The sequence below is a fragment of the Bubalus bubalis genome, chromosome X (assembly GCF_019923935.1).
Source record: "Bubalus bubalis isolate 160015118507 breed Murrah chromosome X, NDDB_SH_1, whole genome shotgun sequence".
Taxonomy (NCBI): domain Eukaryota; kingdom Metazoa; phylum Chordata; class Mammalia; order Artiodactyla; family Bovidae; genus Bubalus; species Bubalus bubalis.
The window spans coordinates 51,756,277-51,771,854 of NC_059181.1; the positions used below are offsets into that span (position 1 = coordinate 51,756,277).

General features: G+C 37.3%; 1 protein-coding gene across 25 annotated transcripts in view; it reads left to right on the top strand.

Annotated features, from left to right (window-relative positions):
- Positions 1 to 15,578, top strand: part of HUWE1 (HECT, UBA and WWE domain containing E3 ubiquitin protein ligase 1) — a 157,410-nt gene that overhangs the window by 43,582 nt on the left and 98,250 nt on the right. For all 25 annotated transcript variants that reach the window (XM_025276922.2, XM_025276919.2, XM_025276925.2 and 22 more), the window contains 3 exons: positions 929 to 1,027; positions 1,704 to 1,910; positions 3,523 to 3,675. In XM_025276922.2, the coding sequence (XP_025132707.1) occupies positions 929 to 1,027; positions 1,704 to 1,910; positions 3,523 to 3,675 (459 nt within the window). The remainder of the gene's footprint in view (positions 1 to 928; positions 1,028 to 1,703; positions 1,911 to 3,522; positions 3,676 to 15,578) is intronic.

Here is a 15,578-nt window from a genome sequence, read left to right on the forward strand (position 1 = left end):
TAGTTCTTAAAAGGTCTTTTTTCCTGATGAGAAAACTGGCTAAGAGGTTGGATTTGCCTATGATCAAACAGCTTAGTAAACATCAAGCTAAAAACTGAACCCAGATTTGTTTGGCTCCAAATCTAGGCCCATTCACAATATACCATACTGTTTTACAGAGTTAAATAGCAAGCATGATCACTGCCAGTTGCCTTCCATTAATAGAAGCTTCTCTGTCCCAGTCCCTATCCCTTCCCTGTCTCCCCCTGCCCCCTACCATCCCGCTTTTGAAAACTTACTATGAACTCTGAATCCACACCTTGTTACCTGACAAGGTACCTGACAGGCCCTTTTATCAGTAAAAAGAGAGCAGGAATATATGGAAATGGGAACCACAAGTAAGAATGGAGTCCTAGTTTTATTCAGTTCAAAAGGTCTTGTCTCCTATAATGGGATGGCTTAATATTGTGAAAAATATAGTCAATGCTAATCTTCACCTTTGTGAATTCACTATGACTCCTCAGTGTTTCTCATTTCTAGTCATTTTGGTTAACTTTCAGACCATGATACAGACTCCTTCCTTTCGTTTTTATTGATATTTAGCTTGTTTGCTTTATTTCTGTTGTTTGTACCCTTCCAGGTAGTTTGTCTACAAGTTCATCCAGGTTTAAAAAAATAACACTGATGGCTTGTATTATTATAAGATTTCCATGTTAATCTCAAATGATTGTCTGGAAATTTTCCATTTTTTTTTTCTTTTCTTTTTTCTTTTTTTTTATTTTTTAACTTTATAATATTGTATTGGTTTTGCCATATATAAGTGGTTCTATCAAAAGTTAAATTGTTGTGTGTGTTGACATAAGGGTGTTTTTTTTCCCCTCTTTTTTGTCAATGTGTCTCCCTCATACCCCAAAACACCCTTTTGTGAATATCTGTTTGTTTTTCTCAGCCTGCAGACTGCAGAGCCTTAATAGACAAACTCAAAGTTTGTAATGATGAGCAACTTCTTTTGGAACTGCAGCAGATCAAAACATGGAACATTGGAAAGGTATGTAAACCCATGCTCCCAAAAGAGAAACCACAATGAGGTGACCTCATTAAGCAGTTGCTTAATAAGCATCTAGTGTGTGTGTGTGTATGTCTTGAACATCTCTAGACTGGTAATTTTAGCCTGTGAATGGTTACCAAGGAAATTTTGAAAGAAATGTAAAGGGAAAATTTTGCTCACTGAGGGTGAAGATTGCTTATACAGGTGATGATAAATCTCAACCACAAAATTCCTTGACTTTAACTGACAATGTGAGTTTGAGATAGTCTCAGGATTTTTACTTTTAGTTTAGAAGACTCTTCTTTCGATAACTCTAAAAAGAAGCACTTCAGATAAAATGGATTTTAGCAGAGAAAGTCCTTGTGGTTTTAGACCTCAGAGTATACCCAGAATTATCTCTCTGAAGACCTAGCTATAGAGATTTTGTGGTGTCTCCTGGTGTTAGAACATGTATGTTTTGATGGATAAAACAATGAACTCAGGTCCATGTGGCTCAGAGTATGATTTTTCTCATTGGTTTCTGTATTAGTGGGGGATTGAAGAGAAGCAAAGGTGGGAGGTGAACTTGTCTACGTATCATGCTCAGCAATCTATTGTAGCAAAGCTCAGCTGCAAAGTACCCACACAGTACTTTTACCTTATTCTTATATATTATTCTTTCTCTTCCCTTCTCCAGTGTGAGTTATATCACTGGGTGGATCTGTTGGACCGCTTCGATGGGATTCTGGCAGACGCTGGACAGACAGTGGAGAATATGTCATGGATGCTCGTGTGTGATAGGCCGGAAAAAGAACAACTGAAAATGCTTCTTTTGGCTGTGTTAAACTTCACAGCCTTACTCATTGAGTACAGCTTTTCCCGGCATCTGTATAGTTCCATAGAGGTAGGAGAGGTTTAAGCCTATATGGTCTGTTCTTTACTAGAATTCTTCATGTCCATAATAGTGAAATTGTTATTTCTTTCTGATGATTCTTTCCTTTTCTTTATAAAGTTCTGGGGTTTTCAACATCAAAGACAATGGTAAGATGTTTCTTGGCTAAAGAAACCCTTCACAGTGTTGATGAGAAGGTTCTTTACTGTCACATTCACCTCATCTTTTAAGATTAAAGAAATTAATAAGACTGTAATACATGTATTGAAGTATTCTTGGGAATTTTCAGGAATTGATTTTTGTCCCAAGTTATCAGAGCAGCCCCAGATTACTTTAATATGACATAATTTGATTACCTTGACACATGACTGGACTTGGTGCTCTTCTAAGTTTTAGTGTGCTGCTTTTCAGTCTCTTCTCCCCTCTCCCCAAAATGTATGTTAAAAGCATGCTATGTATTCTTAGAAGAGTATAGTGGGCATCGGAAGTAGTGAACTTTTGAATTCGTCAGGAATCAGTATAAGAAGCAGTTCTGTTCTTTTAGCCTACCTTCAGAGTTTTTATCACTGTTGATTTAGTGCCCTGTTGTTTGTTGTGTTACTTTTCTGTCTTCGTTAAAGAACCAGAATCAGAACAAACAGGTAGAAAGTAAATGGTGTAAGAAGAGAAATGAACTGAACTAAAGATAGCACCTGAGCAATCTGTTGAAGATAAAATAAATAAGTTACAAAAGGAAATCCATAGCTTTCTGGATAATCAGCAGTCAGAAATACTTTGGTTCATTTCCAGCTAAATTACATACTGATTTTAACACTAACCAAATGTTTCAGTATATTGGTGAATTTTTATTATATTAAAAAGCAAAAATACTTACTCGGGTTATTGTTAAATATACTGTAACAGTTTTAAGTACCACCGACTGTTGTTATTTTTAGTTTCTATATAAAGAACCCTGTATTTTATCTAATTCCAATTTTATATTTGTTGTAAAGGATACAAAAGGAGCAAAAATTATCTTACTCTACTTTTAGTCTAGTTGGAGAGTTAATGTTTTGAGTTCTGCTGTATTAAAATACCACATTTGTCTCTTGTCATTGGTTTCTTGCTGTGGAGATGCCTATGTAATTTTGAACTACTGTTTACATTTTTTAAACTTAAATTGGACTTTCATGCTGCCAGATTGTAAGCTTCTTGAGCATAAGATTGCATGTTGCTGCTACTGCTAAGTCGCTTCAGTCATGTCCGACTCTGTGCGACCCCATAGACAGCAGCCCACCAGGCTCCACCGTCCCTGGGATTCTCCGGGCAAGAACACTGGAGTGGGTTGCCATTTCCTTCTCCAATGCATGAAAGTGAAAAGTGAAAGTGAAGTCACTGAGTCGTGTCTGACTCTTAGCGACCCCATGGACTGCAGCCTACCAGGCTTCTCCGTCCATGGGATTTTCCAGGCAAGAGTATTGGAGTGGGGTGCCATCGCCTTCTCCGTAGATTGCATATTGTAGGTGCTCAAATATTTACAAATCTTTTTATATTGTTAAACTTCTTGATAGCTTTGTAATTATTGATAAATCTATTACTCTGTTGGCATTTCAAGTTTTCAAAGTCACCTTTTTGTCCCCTGTAGCACTTGACAACTTTATTGGCTTCTTCTGATATGCAAGTGGTGCTGGCAGTCCTCAACCTTCTGTATGTGTTTAGCAAAAGATCAAATTATATCACACGCCTTGGATCTGACAAGAGAACCCCACTGCTAACCCGGCTGCAGCATTTGGCAGAGGTGAGTCATGGATGAAGAGTTAAAAGAGCACAAAATTTGGACCCTATTATTCCTTTTCACAGGTGTTTCTTGCAGTGTCAAAATGAATAGGAAGCCCTAAGTTAACTTTACTGGCCTAATTGAGTGGGACTATTGGGGACCATTTAGAAGCTAAGTTCCCCCCAAAATCCTAGGAAGTATTCTCAATTTAATGAAGTAATTTTGAGGAATTTCATGGATCTCTGTTCAAAATGAGAATCTCTCTTTATTCAAAAATGCCACTTCTCTTCTGAAAGAAAGTTTAGAATCAGATTTTACCTGGAAGGACATACTGGCTGCAAAAATCTGGATTTTGAGTCCTGGACTATGTACCTTATTAGTTCTGATAGCAGTTTTTTCATCTGAGAATTTAGTTATATCTACCTTAAGAGTATTTTCAGAATAAAATAAAATGTAGGGTTCTTAGTGCTATGATGTGGTGGTAGTAATTGTTATTGAAGCCAAAAAAACGCTCATGTTAAAAGTTCAGCTTAGTCAAACTGTTGTCTACTATTCCTAGAGACAAATTGATAATACATAACTAAGATTTGAGAGAGAGAACCATTGCTAGAAAGGTTTCTTCTAAGAAAATTGATAGGGCTAACTTTTTATTAATAAAAGCAGAATATAAATAGTTACCTCACAAGTCATAAAACTCGAGTTTTAGGCTAATTTTAATTGTGTGGTTACTTAAAAATCATTTTTGCATGATTATAAATATAACACATATTATAAAAATTCTAGGATATATAGGAAACTATAAAAAAAATCAGTTATTCATCTAGATGTAGCATCCCTTAAAATTGGAGCATATTTTGGATTTGCAAATACGAGATTTTTTTAACCATTTCTCATTGAAGTTTTTTAGTGACTCAGTTAACTCAGTTGATGTGAGCCAGTTGTTAATATGCACAGATATTACTGAACTAAAAATGTAGCAGAAGTACTCCAAGAAGTCTTGAATCTGTTAAAAGCCGGTTGGTTTGGTTTTTGTGATGGTCTGGGACACTGGTTCTTAGACTTGGCCATGCATGAGAAAGAATTGATTTATTAAAGAATAGGTTAGGGCCTGGTAATGTGCATTGCTAACAAATTTCCAGGTGAGGCTACTGGTCCAAGGATTATTCTTTGAAAACATTGATCTAGTCTATCCTATTGGGCAAAGTTACGGAATCTTACCAGATTCTTATAGTTCCATCCCAAAGGCATCAAGACCTTTTCCCCTGATGTCTGAATACATACCCATTCTTTAGCAAATCCTATCTAGTGAGGTAGTATCAAATATGCTATGTGTTCTTAATTGCCAGGATCACATGGAGACTCTGGTAGGTGAGGACAGTGAGATTCAGAAGTTACGTTACTTTTAGGAAAGGCCTATGAACTTTTAGCCTCTGATAAAGTGTGAGATGTGGTATCTGCTCTTTCCAGTGTTGATTATGGTTTTTATCCCAAACCTGGGTGTCAACCTGAACCTGGCTCCTTGAATCCACATCCACATCTTCCACTTGATAACATTCAAGAAGTATATGACGAATCCTGTGCTGGATCTAGTGTAAAGCGTGTTCTTTTTAAAAAAACAAAAGCTCACATAGTAGTTGAGAAAGTGATATATATGCATAATTAAAAGGACAAAGAACTAGTTATTGTGAGTAGTACTGATAAGTACCCTGGAATCTTAAACATTCCATAGATTTATCTTGTTGGTGGCATGTATTTTTTTCATAATAAAATTATGTGCTCAGTATTTTAACATTTTGGAAATATACAGAAGAAAATTTATAATGACGTATGTATCTGCTCATCATTTTGGTACATTTTCTTAGTCTTCAGGCATATTTCTTTACATATCTGAATGCATATATGTAACTTTATATCCTGCTTTATTTACTTAATGTACTAGCATCCAGTGTTTTCCCATATTAACTTTACATAATTTTGTGAGAAATGTTTCTTTATATTTAATAATGATAACATCTCAGAAATGTCACAACATCACAGACTTTAATGAATCAAGTTTGGCTTGACATGGTCTTTTAAGGATCCCAGCTTACTACAACTTTCTTATTGTTGGTGCTTGAGTCTTATTAGATCACAAAATATAGGAAGATTTGTGGGTGACAGTAATAGTAGAACTATTCTAAAACAGGTAGTTGTGACAACAGAAGAAACAGAAGGAAAGTAATTCTGAAGATGTATAGCTCTTACCTGGAGGATCCCATGGACGGAGGAGCCTGGTAGGCTGCAGTCCGTGGGGTCGCTAGGAATCAGATATGACTGAGCAACTTCATTTTCACTTTTCACTTTCATGCATTGGAGAAGGAAATGGCAACCTGCTCCAGTGTTCTTGCCTGGAGAATCCCAGGGACGGGGGAGCCTGATGGGCTGCCGTCTGGGGGATTGCACAGAGTCGGATACGACTGATGCGACTTAGCAGCAGTAGCAGCAGCATAGCCTTTCAAGCTTATTCTGTCTTGCAAATTCAGATCGTTGGTTTGACTTACCTGTCACCCCTGAGTACCATCAAGTGTCTATATATCCCTTATCCTCACAGTTTTCAGCAAATTCTTATTTTTTCAATGGAAGTCTGGGGAATCATGAAGAAAATATTGAAAATGGAATGAGGAAGTACTTTTCCTATTGGGTATTAGCCTTTTTTTATAAAGCTAGAAGGAATTAGCTGACAGAATGTGGTCCACTGGAGAAGGGAATGGCAAACCACTTCAGTATTCTTGCCTTGAGAACCCCATTAACAGTATGAAAAGGCAAAATGATAGGATACTGAAAGAGGAACTCCCCAGGTCAGTAGGGGCCCAATATGCTACTGGAGATCAGTGGAGAAATAACTCCAGAGAGAATGAAGGGATGGAGCCAAAGCAAAAACAATACCCAGTAGTGGATGTGACTGGTGATAGAAGCAAGGTCCGATGCTGTAAAGAGCAGTATTGCATAGGAACCTGGAATGTCAGGTCCATGAATCAAGGCAAATTGGAAGTGGTCAAACGGGAGATGGCAAGAGTAAACGTCGACATTCTAGGAATCAGCGAACTAAATCGACTGGAATGGGTGAATTTAACTCAGATGACCATTATATGTACTACTGCGGGCAGGAATCCCTCAGAAGAAATGGAGTGGCCATCATGGTCAACAAAAGAGTCCGAAATGCAGTACATGGATGCAATCTCAAAAACGACAGAATGATCTCTGTTCGTTTCCAAGGCAGACCATTCACTATCACAGTAATCCAAGTCTATGCCCCAACCAGTATGCTGAAGAAGCTGAAGTTGAATGGTTCTGTGAAGACCTACAAGATCTTTTAGAACTAACACCCAAAAAAGATGTCCTTTTCATTATAGGGGACTGGAATGCAAAAGTAGGAAGTCAAGAAACACCTGGAGTAACAGGCAAATTTGGCCTTGGAGTACGGAATGAGGCAGGGCAAAGGCTAACAGAGTTTTGCCAAGAGAACGCACTGGTCATAGCAAACACCCTCTTCCAACAGCATAAGAGAAGACTCTACACATGGACATCACCAGATGGTCAGTACTGAAATCAGACTGATTATATTCTTTGCAGCCAAAGATGGAGAAGCTCTATACAGTCAACAAAAACAAGACCAGGAGCTGACTGTGGCTCAGACCATGAACTCCTTATTCCCAAATTCAGACTGAAATTGAGGAAAGTAGGGAAAACCACTAGACCATTCAAGTATCACCTAAATCAAATCTCTTATGATTATACAGTAGAAGTGAGAAATAGATTTAAGGGCCTAGATCTGATAGATAGAGTGCCTGATGAACTATGGATGGAGGTTTGTGACATTGTAGAGGAGACAGGGATCAAGACCATCGCCATGGAAAAGAAATGCAAAAAAGCAAAATGGCTGTCTGAGGAGGGCTAACAAATAGCTGTGAAAAGAAGAGAAGTGAAAAGCAAAGGAGAAAAGGAAAGATACAAGCATCTGAATGCAGAGTTCCAAAGAATAGGAAGAAGAGATAAGAAAGCCTTCCTCAGCGATCAATGCAAAGAAATAGAGGAAAACAATAGAATGGGAAAGACTAGAGATCTCTTCAAGAAAATTAGAGATACCAAGGGAACATTTCATGCAAAAATGGGCTCGATAAAGGACAGAAATGGTATGGACCTAACAGAAGCAGAAAATATTAAGAAGAGGTGGCAGGAATACACAGAAGAACTGTAAAAAAAGATCTTCACGACCAAGATAATTATGACGGTGTGATCACTCACCTAGAGCCAGACATCCTGGAATATGAAGTCAAATGGGCCTTAGAAAGCATCACTACAAACAAAGCTAGGGGAGGTGATGGAATTCCAGGTGAGCTATTTCAAATCCTGAAAGATGATGCTGTGAAAGTGCTGCACTCAATATGCCAGCAAATTTGGAAAACTCAGCAGTGGCCACAGGACTGGAAAAGGTCAGTTTTCATTCCAATCCCAAAGAAAGGCAATGCCAAAGAATGCTCAAACTACCTCACAATTGCACTCATCTCACACGCTAGTAAAGTAATGCTCAAAATTCTCCAAGCCAGGCTTCAGCAGTTCGTGAACCATGAAGTTCCAGATGTTCAAGCTGGTTTTAGAAAAGGCAGAGGAACCAGAGATCAAATTGCCAACATCCGCTGCATCATCGAAAAAGCAAGAGAGTTCCAGAAAAACATCTATTTCTGCTTTATTGACTATGCCAAAGCATTGACTGTGTGGATCACAATAAACTGTGGAAAATTCTCAAAGAGGTGGGAATACCAGACCACCTGACCTGCATCTTGAGAAACCTGTATGCAGGTCAGGAAGCAACAGTTAGAACTGGGCATGGAACAACAGACTGGTTCCAAAAAGGAGTACATCAAGGCTGTATGTTGTCACCCTGCTTATTTAACTTATATGCAGAGTACATCATGAGAAACGCTGGGCTGGAAGAAGCACAAGCTGGAATCAAGATTGCCAGGAGAAATATCAATAACCTTAGATATGCAGGTGACACCACCCTTATGGCAGAAAGTGAAGAGGAACTAAAAAGCCTCTTGATGAGAGTGAAAGTGGAGAGTGAAAAAGTTGGCTTAAAGCTCAACATTCAGAAAACTTAAGATCGTAGCATCTGGTCCCATCACTTCATGGGAAATTGATGGGGAAACAGTGGAAACAGTGTCAGACTTTATTTTTTTGGGCTCCAAAATCACTGCAGATGGTGATTGCAGCCATGAAATTAAAAGATGCTTACTCCTTGGAAGGAAAGTTATGACCAACCTAGATAGCATATTGAAAAGCAGAGACATTCTTTGCCAGCAAAGATCCGTCTAGTCAAGGCTATGGTTTTTCCAGTGGTCATGTATGGATGTGAGAGTTGGACTGTGAAGAAAGCTGAGCACCGAAGAATTGATGCTTTTGAACTGTGGTGTTGGAGAAGACTCTTGAGAGTCCCTTGGAATGCAAGGAGATCCAACCAGTCGATTCTGAATATCAGACCTGGGATTTCTTTGGAAGGAATGATGCTAAAGCTGAAACTCCAGTACTTTGGCCACCTCATGCAAAGAATTGACTCATTGGAAAAGGCTCTGATGCTGGGAGGGATTGGGGGCAGGAGAAGAAGGGGACGACAGAGGATGAGATGGCTGGATGGCATCACTGACTCGATGGAAGTGAGTCTGAGTGAACTCCGGGAGTTGGTGATGGACAGGGAGGCCTGGCGTCCTGCGATTCATGGGGTCGCAAAGAGTCGGACACGACTGAGCAACTGAAGTGAACTGAAAAGGAGTTAAAGTTGTGTAGTAACAATAGTGGAAAGTTTCCAGAAATAGATATAATGTGTAAGAATTACTAAGCTTAACCATTTCTGGCTTTTGATATAAAGTGAGACATGGAACTGTTCCTTTTACTTGAATACTTAGAGGCCATTGTAGGTTTTCTAATTGGCCTAATTACGATATTGTTGTGTTTCAGGGAATAGAGAAGCCTGAGGAGAGGGAGAGAGGTGCCAGTCAGAACACACATTTTTTCCATTAAATTTGCCATCTTGCAGGGGTGTGATTGATGGCACCCCAAAACTCTTGACAGTTGTAATAGCAACTATCACTGGTCATAGATCATCATAACAAATGTAATGATGAAAAAGTTTGAAATATTGCAAGAATTACAAAATGAGACACAGACATGAAGTGATCAAATGTTGGGAAAATGAAGAATAAGCATGAGAGAGCAAGAACAAAGTCCAAATTTGCTTTAACTGATTCTGTTTTTCCATTTTGTTTCATTTATCTCTGCTCCAGTTTTACTATTTCCTTCTTTCTGTTTGCTTTGGGTTTAGTTTGCTGGACTGTTAGGATACTGATTTGAAATTTTTCTTTCTTATCAATAAATGGTGGCAATGAACAACTGTAAATTTCCCTCTGTATACTGCTTTATCACATAAGGTATAGTCCATGAGTTTTGATATGAAATGTTTTCATTTTCATTAATCTCAAGGAATATTCTAGTTTCCCTTTTGATTTCTTCTTTTACCCATTGTTTCTTAAGAGTATATTGTTTAGTTTCCATGTGTTTGTGAATTTTCCAGATTTCCTTCTGTTACAGATTTCTAATTTCTTTCCATTGTCACTGGATATGATACTTTGTATGATTTTATTTTTTTTTTAAGTTATTAGTTTGTATTGTGGCCTAACCTATGGTCTGTGTGAGAGACTATTAATTATTTGTACTTCAGAAGAATGTATATTCTGCTCTTTGTTAGGCAGATTGTTCCATATATATATATGTGTGTGTGTGTGTGTGTATCTGTTAGGTCTAGTTGATTTAATGTTCAAGTCTTATATTTCTTTGTCTTATCTTTTGTCTAGTTATTTATGTATTCCCTGTGTATTACAACTAACATCTTCATTAATGAATTGTTCAAATTAGTACCAACTTAGTTTTGAGAGTAGACAAAAAGTTTCCTTCTATATAGTACTTTCCTCTCACTTTATGTTGTTACAGATTATATCTTTATATATTATGTGTCTGTCAACATAGATGTAGAATTTACTTTTTTATAGTTATAAAACACACATAACAAAAAGGAATTACAAACCAAAAATAATCATGTATTTTATACTTACCTGTGAAATTAATTTAGTGGTGTTCTTAATTTCTTCATATGGAGTCAGGTTACTATGGCATATCCTTTCATATCTGCTCTTTTAGCATTTCTTATAGGCAGGTCTACTAGCAACAATCTGTCAGCTTTTATTTGAGGAAATATTAATTGTGTAAGATATAGAATTCTAATTAGCAGTTACTTTCTTTCAGCACTTTGAATGTGTTTTCCCACTTCATTCTGGCCCCTGTGGTTTCTGATGAGAAATCAGCTGTGAGGATCCCTTGTATATCACAAATCACATCTTGCTTGCTGCCTTCAAGATTATTCTGTCTTGGTCTTTGAAATTTTGATTATGTCTTTTTGTGAATCTGTGTATTTTTATCCTATTGAAATTCATTGAGCTTCTTGGGTTTGTAGATTCATGTCTATTGTCAAATTTGAGATGTTTTGGCTATTATTTCTTTAAATAATCTCTTTGCCTTTCTCTCTTCTCCTTGGACTCCCATTTTGTTTATGTTGGTATACTTGATGAAGTCCCACAGAACGCTTAACCTTCATTTACTTTTTTCTGTCTGCTCTTCAGACTGGATAATCTCAATTGACCTATCTTCAAGCTTATTGATTTTTTTTCCACCTTCCAATATTTATTTTCAAATAAATTTGTCAGAATTTTTACAAAAGTATTCAGTTCAGTTCAGTCGCTCAGTTGTGTCCGACTCTTTGCGACCCCATGAACCGTAGCACGCCAGGCCTCCCTGTCCATCACCAACTCCCCGAGTCACCCAAACCCATGTCCATTGAGTCGTTGATGCCATCCAACCATCTCATCCTCTGTCGTCCCCTTCTCCTCCTGCCCTCAATCTTTCCCAGCATCAGGGTCTTTTCCAATGAGATTGTGCAAAAGTAATTGTTGTTTGAGACCGTGAATTTTAAATCATTATAACTAGTCTCAAACACATCTTTGTTAATCAAAATGGGAACTATTACAATCAACATATTTTTGCCAACAAGAAATAAGTTTGTTTATTCCTGTGGCATAAACATCCAAAAAATGTGTGTTTTTTTCATCCAAAAAACAATGCGTGGTTTTTTGTTTTTTTTTTTTAATTTTTGGTCAGCTCATGAGGCACCCACTTAGTGAGTTTTGTCACCTCTCCACTTTGCTTCAAATGCTGAATGACCATCGAATGGTCAGTGATTTCTTTGTCAGCTTCTCATGTAGTTGTAAGAGGATCAGTTTCAATGATTGCTCTCAGTCGGTTGTTGTCAACTTCCAGTGGCTGTCCACTGCAATCCTAATCTTCAAGGCTCTTGTCCTCTTTGCAGAACTTCTTGAACCACCACTACACTGTACGTTCCCTAGCAGTTCCTGGGCCAAATGCATTGTCAATGTTGAGAGTTGTTTCTGCTGCCTTACAACTCATTTTGAACGCAAATAAGAAAATCACTCAAATATGCTTTTTGTCTAAAATCATTTCCGTAGTCCAAAATAAATATAAAATAAACAGTAGGAAATAAATCATTAGCAAAAAAAGTATAAAGCTAGAAAAGCACATTAAAATGATGTATAACATAACATTTATTTTAGAATGTATTCTGAGATCAAAACAGCAGATTTTAGCAATGTAGAAACCGCAATTACATTTGCATCAAACTAATAATACATATTCAGTGTTGAAAATTAAGAACTCAAAAGAAAATTATAAAGAAGAAAATAACAGTAATCCTCAGCTCTCACCATGTAGATAAAAAAAGTAACATTGTGTTTCATGTGCTGCTTTTCCCAATATGTAGCCTATGGTGAATATTTTCCCACAGTGTTAAGATTTTTAAAGATTGGACAACAGTCTTAGTTTCCAAGCCACTCTCATGGTCCTCCATTGGTGCCCTCTCTTTTGCTGCCTCCAAGTGTTGGAGTGGCTTAGTGCTTCACCCCAGATTCTGTCTCTTATCCATCTATATTCTGCCTATGTGATCCTACCCAGTTTCATGGTTTTAAGGACCATCAACTCCCCAAAAGTACGTGATTTCTTTGAACCTCAAACTTGTATATTTACTGCCTTCTAAACATCTCTACTGGATATCAATTGTAATGTGTACAAAATCAAACATATGACCACCTTTCACATGTCTTTCCCCAGTACTCAATCCATTTCAGATACCTGGCACCCTTGCTTTCCTAGACAGTGCCAGGCACATTCTTGCTCCAAGGCCTCTGTGCAGCTATGTCCCCAATTGTCTCTATGTCTTGCTCCCTCATCTTCTTTTAAGTCTTAAAAACCACCATCTCAGTGAAGTCTTCCTACCATCCTGTTTTAAAATCAGAACACCTTCCATATTCTCTATTACAGTTTGCTTCATTTTTCTCTGTAGCACATATTACCATCTAACATTATATATTTTTAAGTTCATTTATTCATTCTCCCTGCTTAAATCTGCTGTTGAACCACTTCAGTGAATTTTTCATTTGTTACTGTGCTTTAGCTACAGAATTTCTGTTTACTTCCTTTTTTTAAAACAACTTCTAATTGGTGGTCTTTATTTGATGAGACATCATTCTCATGGTTTCCTTTGGTTCTTTGTATAGGATTTGGCTTAGCTCTTTAAGCATATTTAAAATAGATGATTTAAAGTCCAATGACTAAACTTCTTCAGGAATTAATTCTACTAATTTTTTCCAGTTTTGTGGGGATATATAAACCCAAATGAACTTTTTGGCTAACCCAATGATTGAAATAAAGTATTGTGTAACTTTAAGGTATACAACATGATGATTTGTTACACTTGTATATTGCAAAGTGATTCCCACAGTAGGATTTATTAACATCTCCATCCCCTCACATTATTGCCATTTCCTTTTTTGTAGTGAGAACATTTAAGATTTATTCTTTTAGCAACTTTAAAGTATATAGTACAGTATTGTTACCTATAATCACTATGCTATAGGTTAGATCCCCTGATGTTTTTCATTATATAATTGGAAGTTTGTGCAATTTGACCAACATCTCCCCTTTTCCCCCAGTCCCTAGCAACCACCATTCTCAGCTCTTTGTGGTCAGCTTTTGTAGATTCCATGTATAAGTGATACCATACAGTAGCTGTCTGTCTCTGATTTACTTCACTTATTAGAATGCCCTCAAGGTCCATCCATGTTTGTCTTAAAAGGTGAGATTTCCTTGTTTCTCATGGCTGAGAAATGAGGTGTTCTCATTTTGTGTGTGTGTGTATATATATTTTTTACATACATGTATTTTACACACACACATATTTTTGTACACACATATGGCAAATCTTTATCCATTCATCCATAGATGTGCACATATATAGTTTCCATACCTTAGCTAGTGTGAACAATTTTGCAATAAAAATTGGACTGAAGATATCTCTTTTTCCTGATTTCCTTTCCTTTGGATAGAGCCAGAACTAGAATTGCTGGATCATAATAGTTCTGTTTTTAATTTTTTGAGGAACTGCTATACTGTTTTCTGTAGAGGTTAGTTGTTGTTGTTCAGTGGCTAAGTCGTTTCCAGTCTCTGTGATGACATGGACGGCTAGATAGATAGATGGATAGATAGAGGCTATACCAATTTATATTCCCACCAACAGTGCACAAGCATCCTCTTTTCTCCAAATACTTGCCAGTACTTGTTATCTCTTGTCTTCTTGAAAATAGCCAGTCTCTGAGGTGTGAGGCGATATATCACTGTGGTTATAATTTGCATTTCCCTGATGACTAGTGATATTTAGCACCATTTCATGTAACTGCTGGCCATTTGTGTATTGTCTTTGGAAAAGACATCTGTTTAATTTCTGTGTCCGTTTTATTTACTTATTTTTTAAAGGGATGAAGATAAATTTTATTTTTTTAAAACAACTATTACAATAGAGGAAAAGAGACCACAGTATAGAAGTGGGCTCAATTCTGAATGCAGGATGAGTATTTGCAGCCAAGGAGCAGGGTTGGGGTGGGGACAGTGGGTGGAAAATTATTAAGAGGAAATATCAGGGGTAGGGGAGATTCTGGTTCCCCTGACTTAACTGGTTTCTTGCTGAAACTAGATTCTACAGGGAAGGACCCAGAAAAGCCCAAATTTGAGGACTCGCTGAGAAAATTGCTCACAGGAGCCTGAGCAAATTTGGGTCAAAGAGAGTCTTTGTCAAGATCCAGGATCTGAGTTCAGGGAAGGAAGTGAGGGAGTGTAGGGAATTGAATGGTAGTCCCCAAAACGATACACCCATGCCCTAAAACCCCAGAACCTCTGACTATGAAAGAAGAGTCTTTGCAGATGTAATTAAGAATCTTAAAATCATCCTGGATTATCTGAGTGAACTTAAATCCAATAACAAGCATCCTTCTAAGAGACAAAAGAGAAGGAAACACAGACACACAAGGAGAAGTCCATGTGAAGACAGAGGCAGCTCTGCCCATTTTAAGATCAGATGGTTGGTTTTTGTTACTGTTACTCAATTGTATGAGTTTTTTATATTTTGGATAGTAATTTCTTTTCAGATATAATGGTTTGCATATATTTTCTCCTGTTGTGCAGATTATCTGTTCATTTTGATTATTTCTTTTGCTATGCTAAAATGTTTTAGTTTGATTCAGTCTCCTTTATTTTTGCCTTTGTTGCTTTTGGTGTCATGTCCAAAAAACTGTCACCAAAACCAGTGTCAGGGTGCTTTTACTCATGTTTTCTTTTAGGAACTTTATGGTTTCAGGTCTTATGCTAAAGTCTTTAATTCATTTCAGGTTAATTTTTTGAGTGGTATAAGATAGGGGTCCAACTTCATTTTTTTT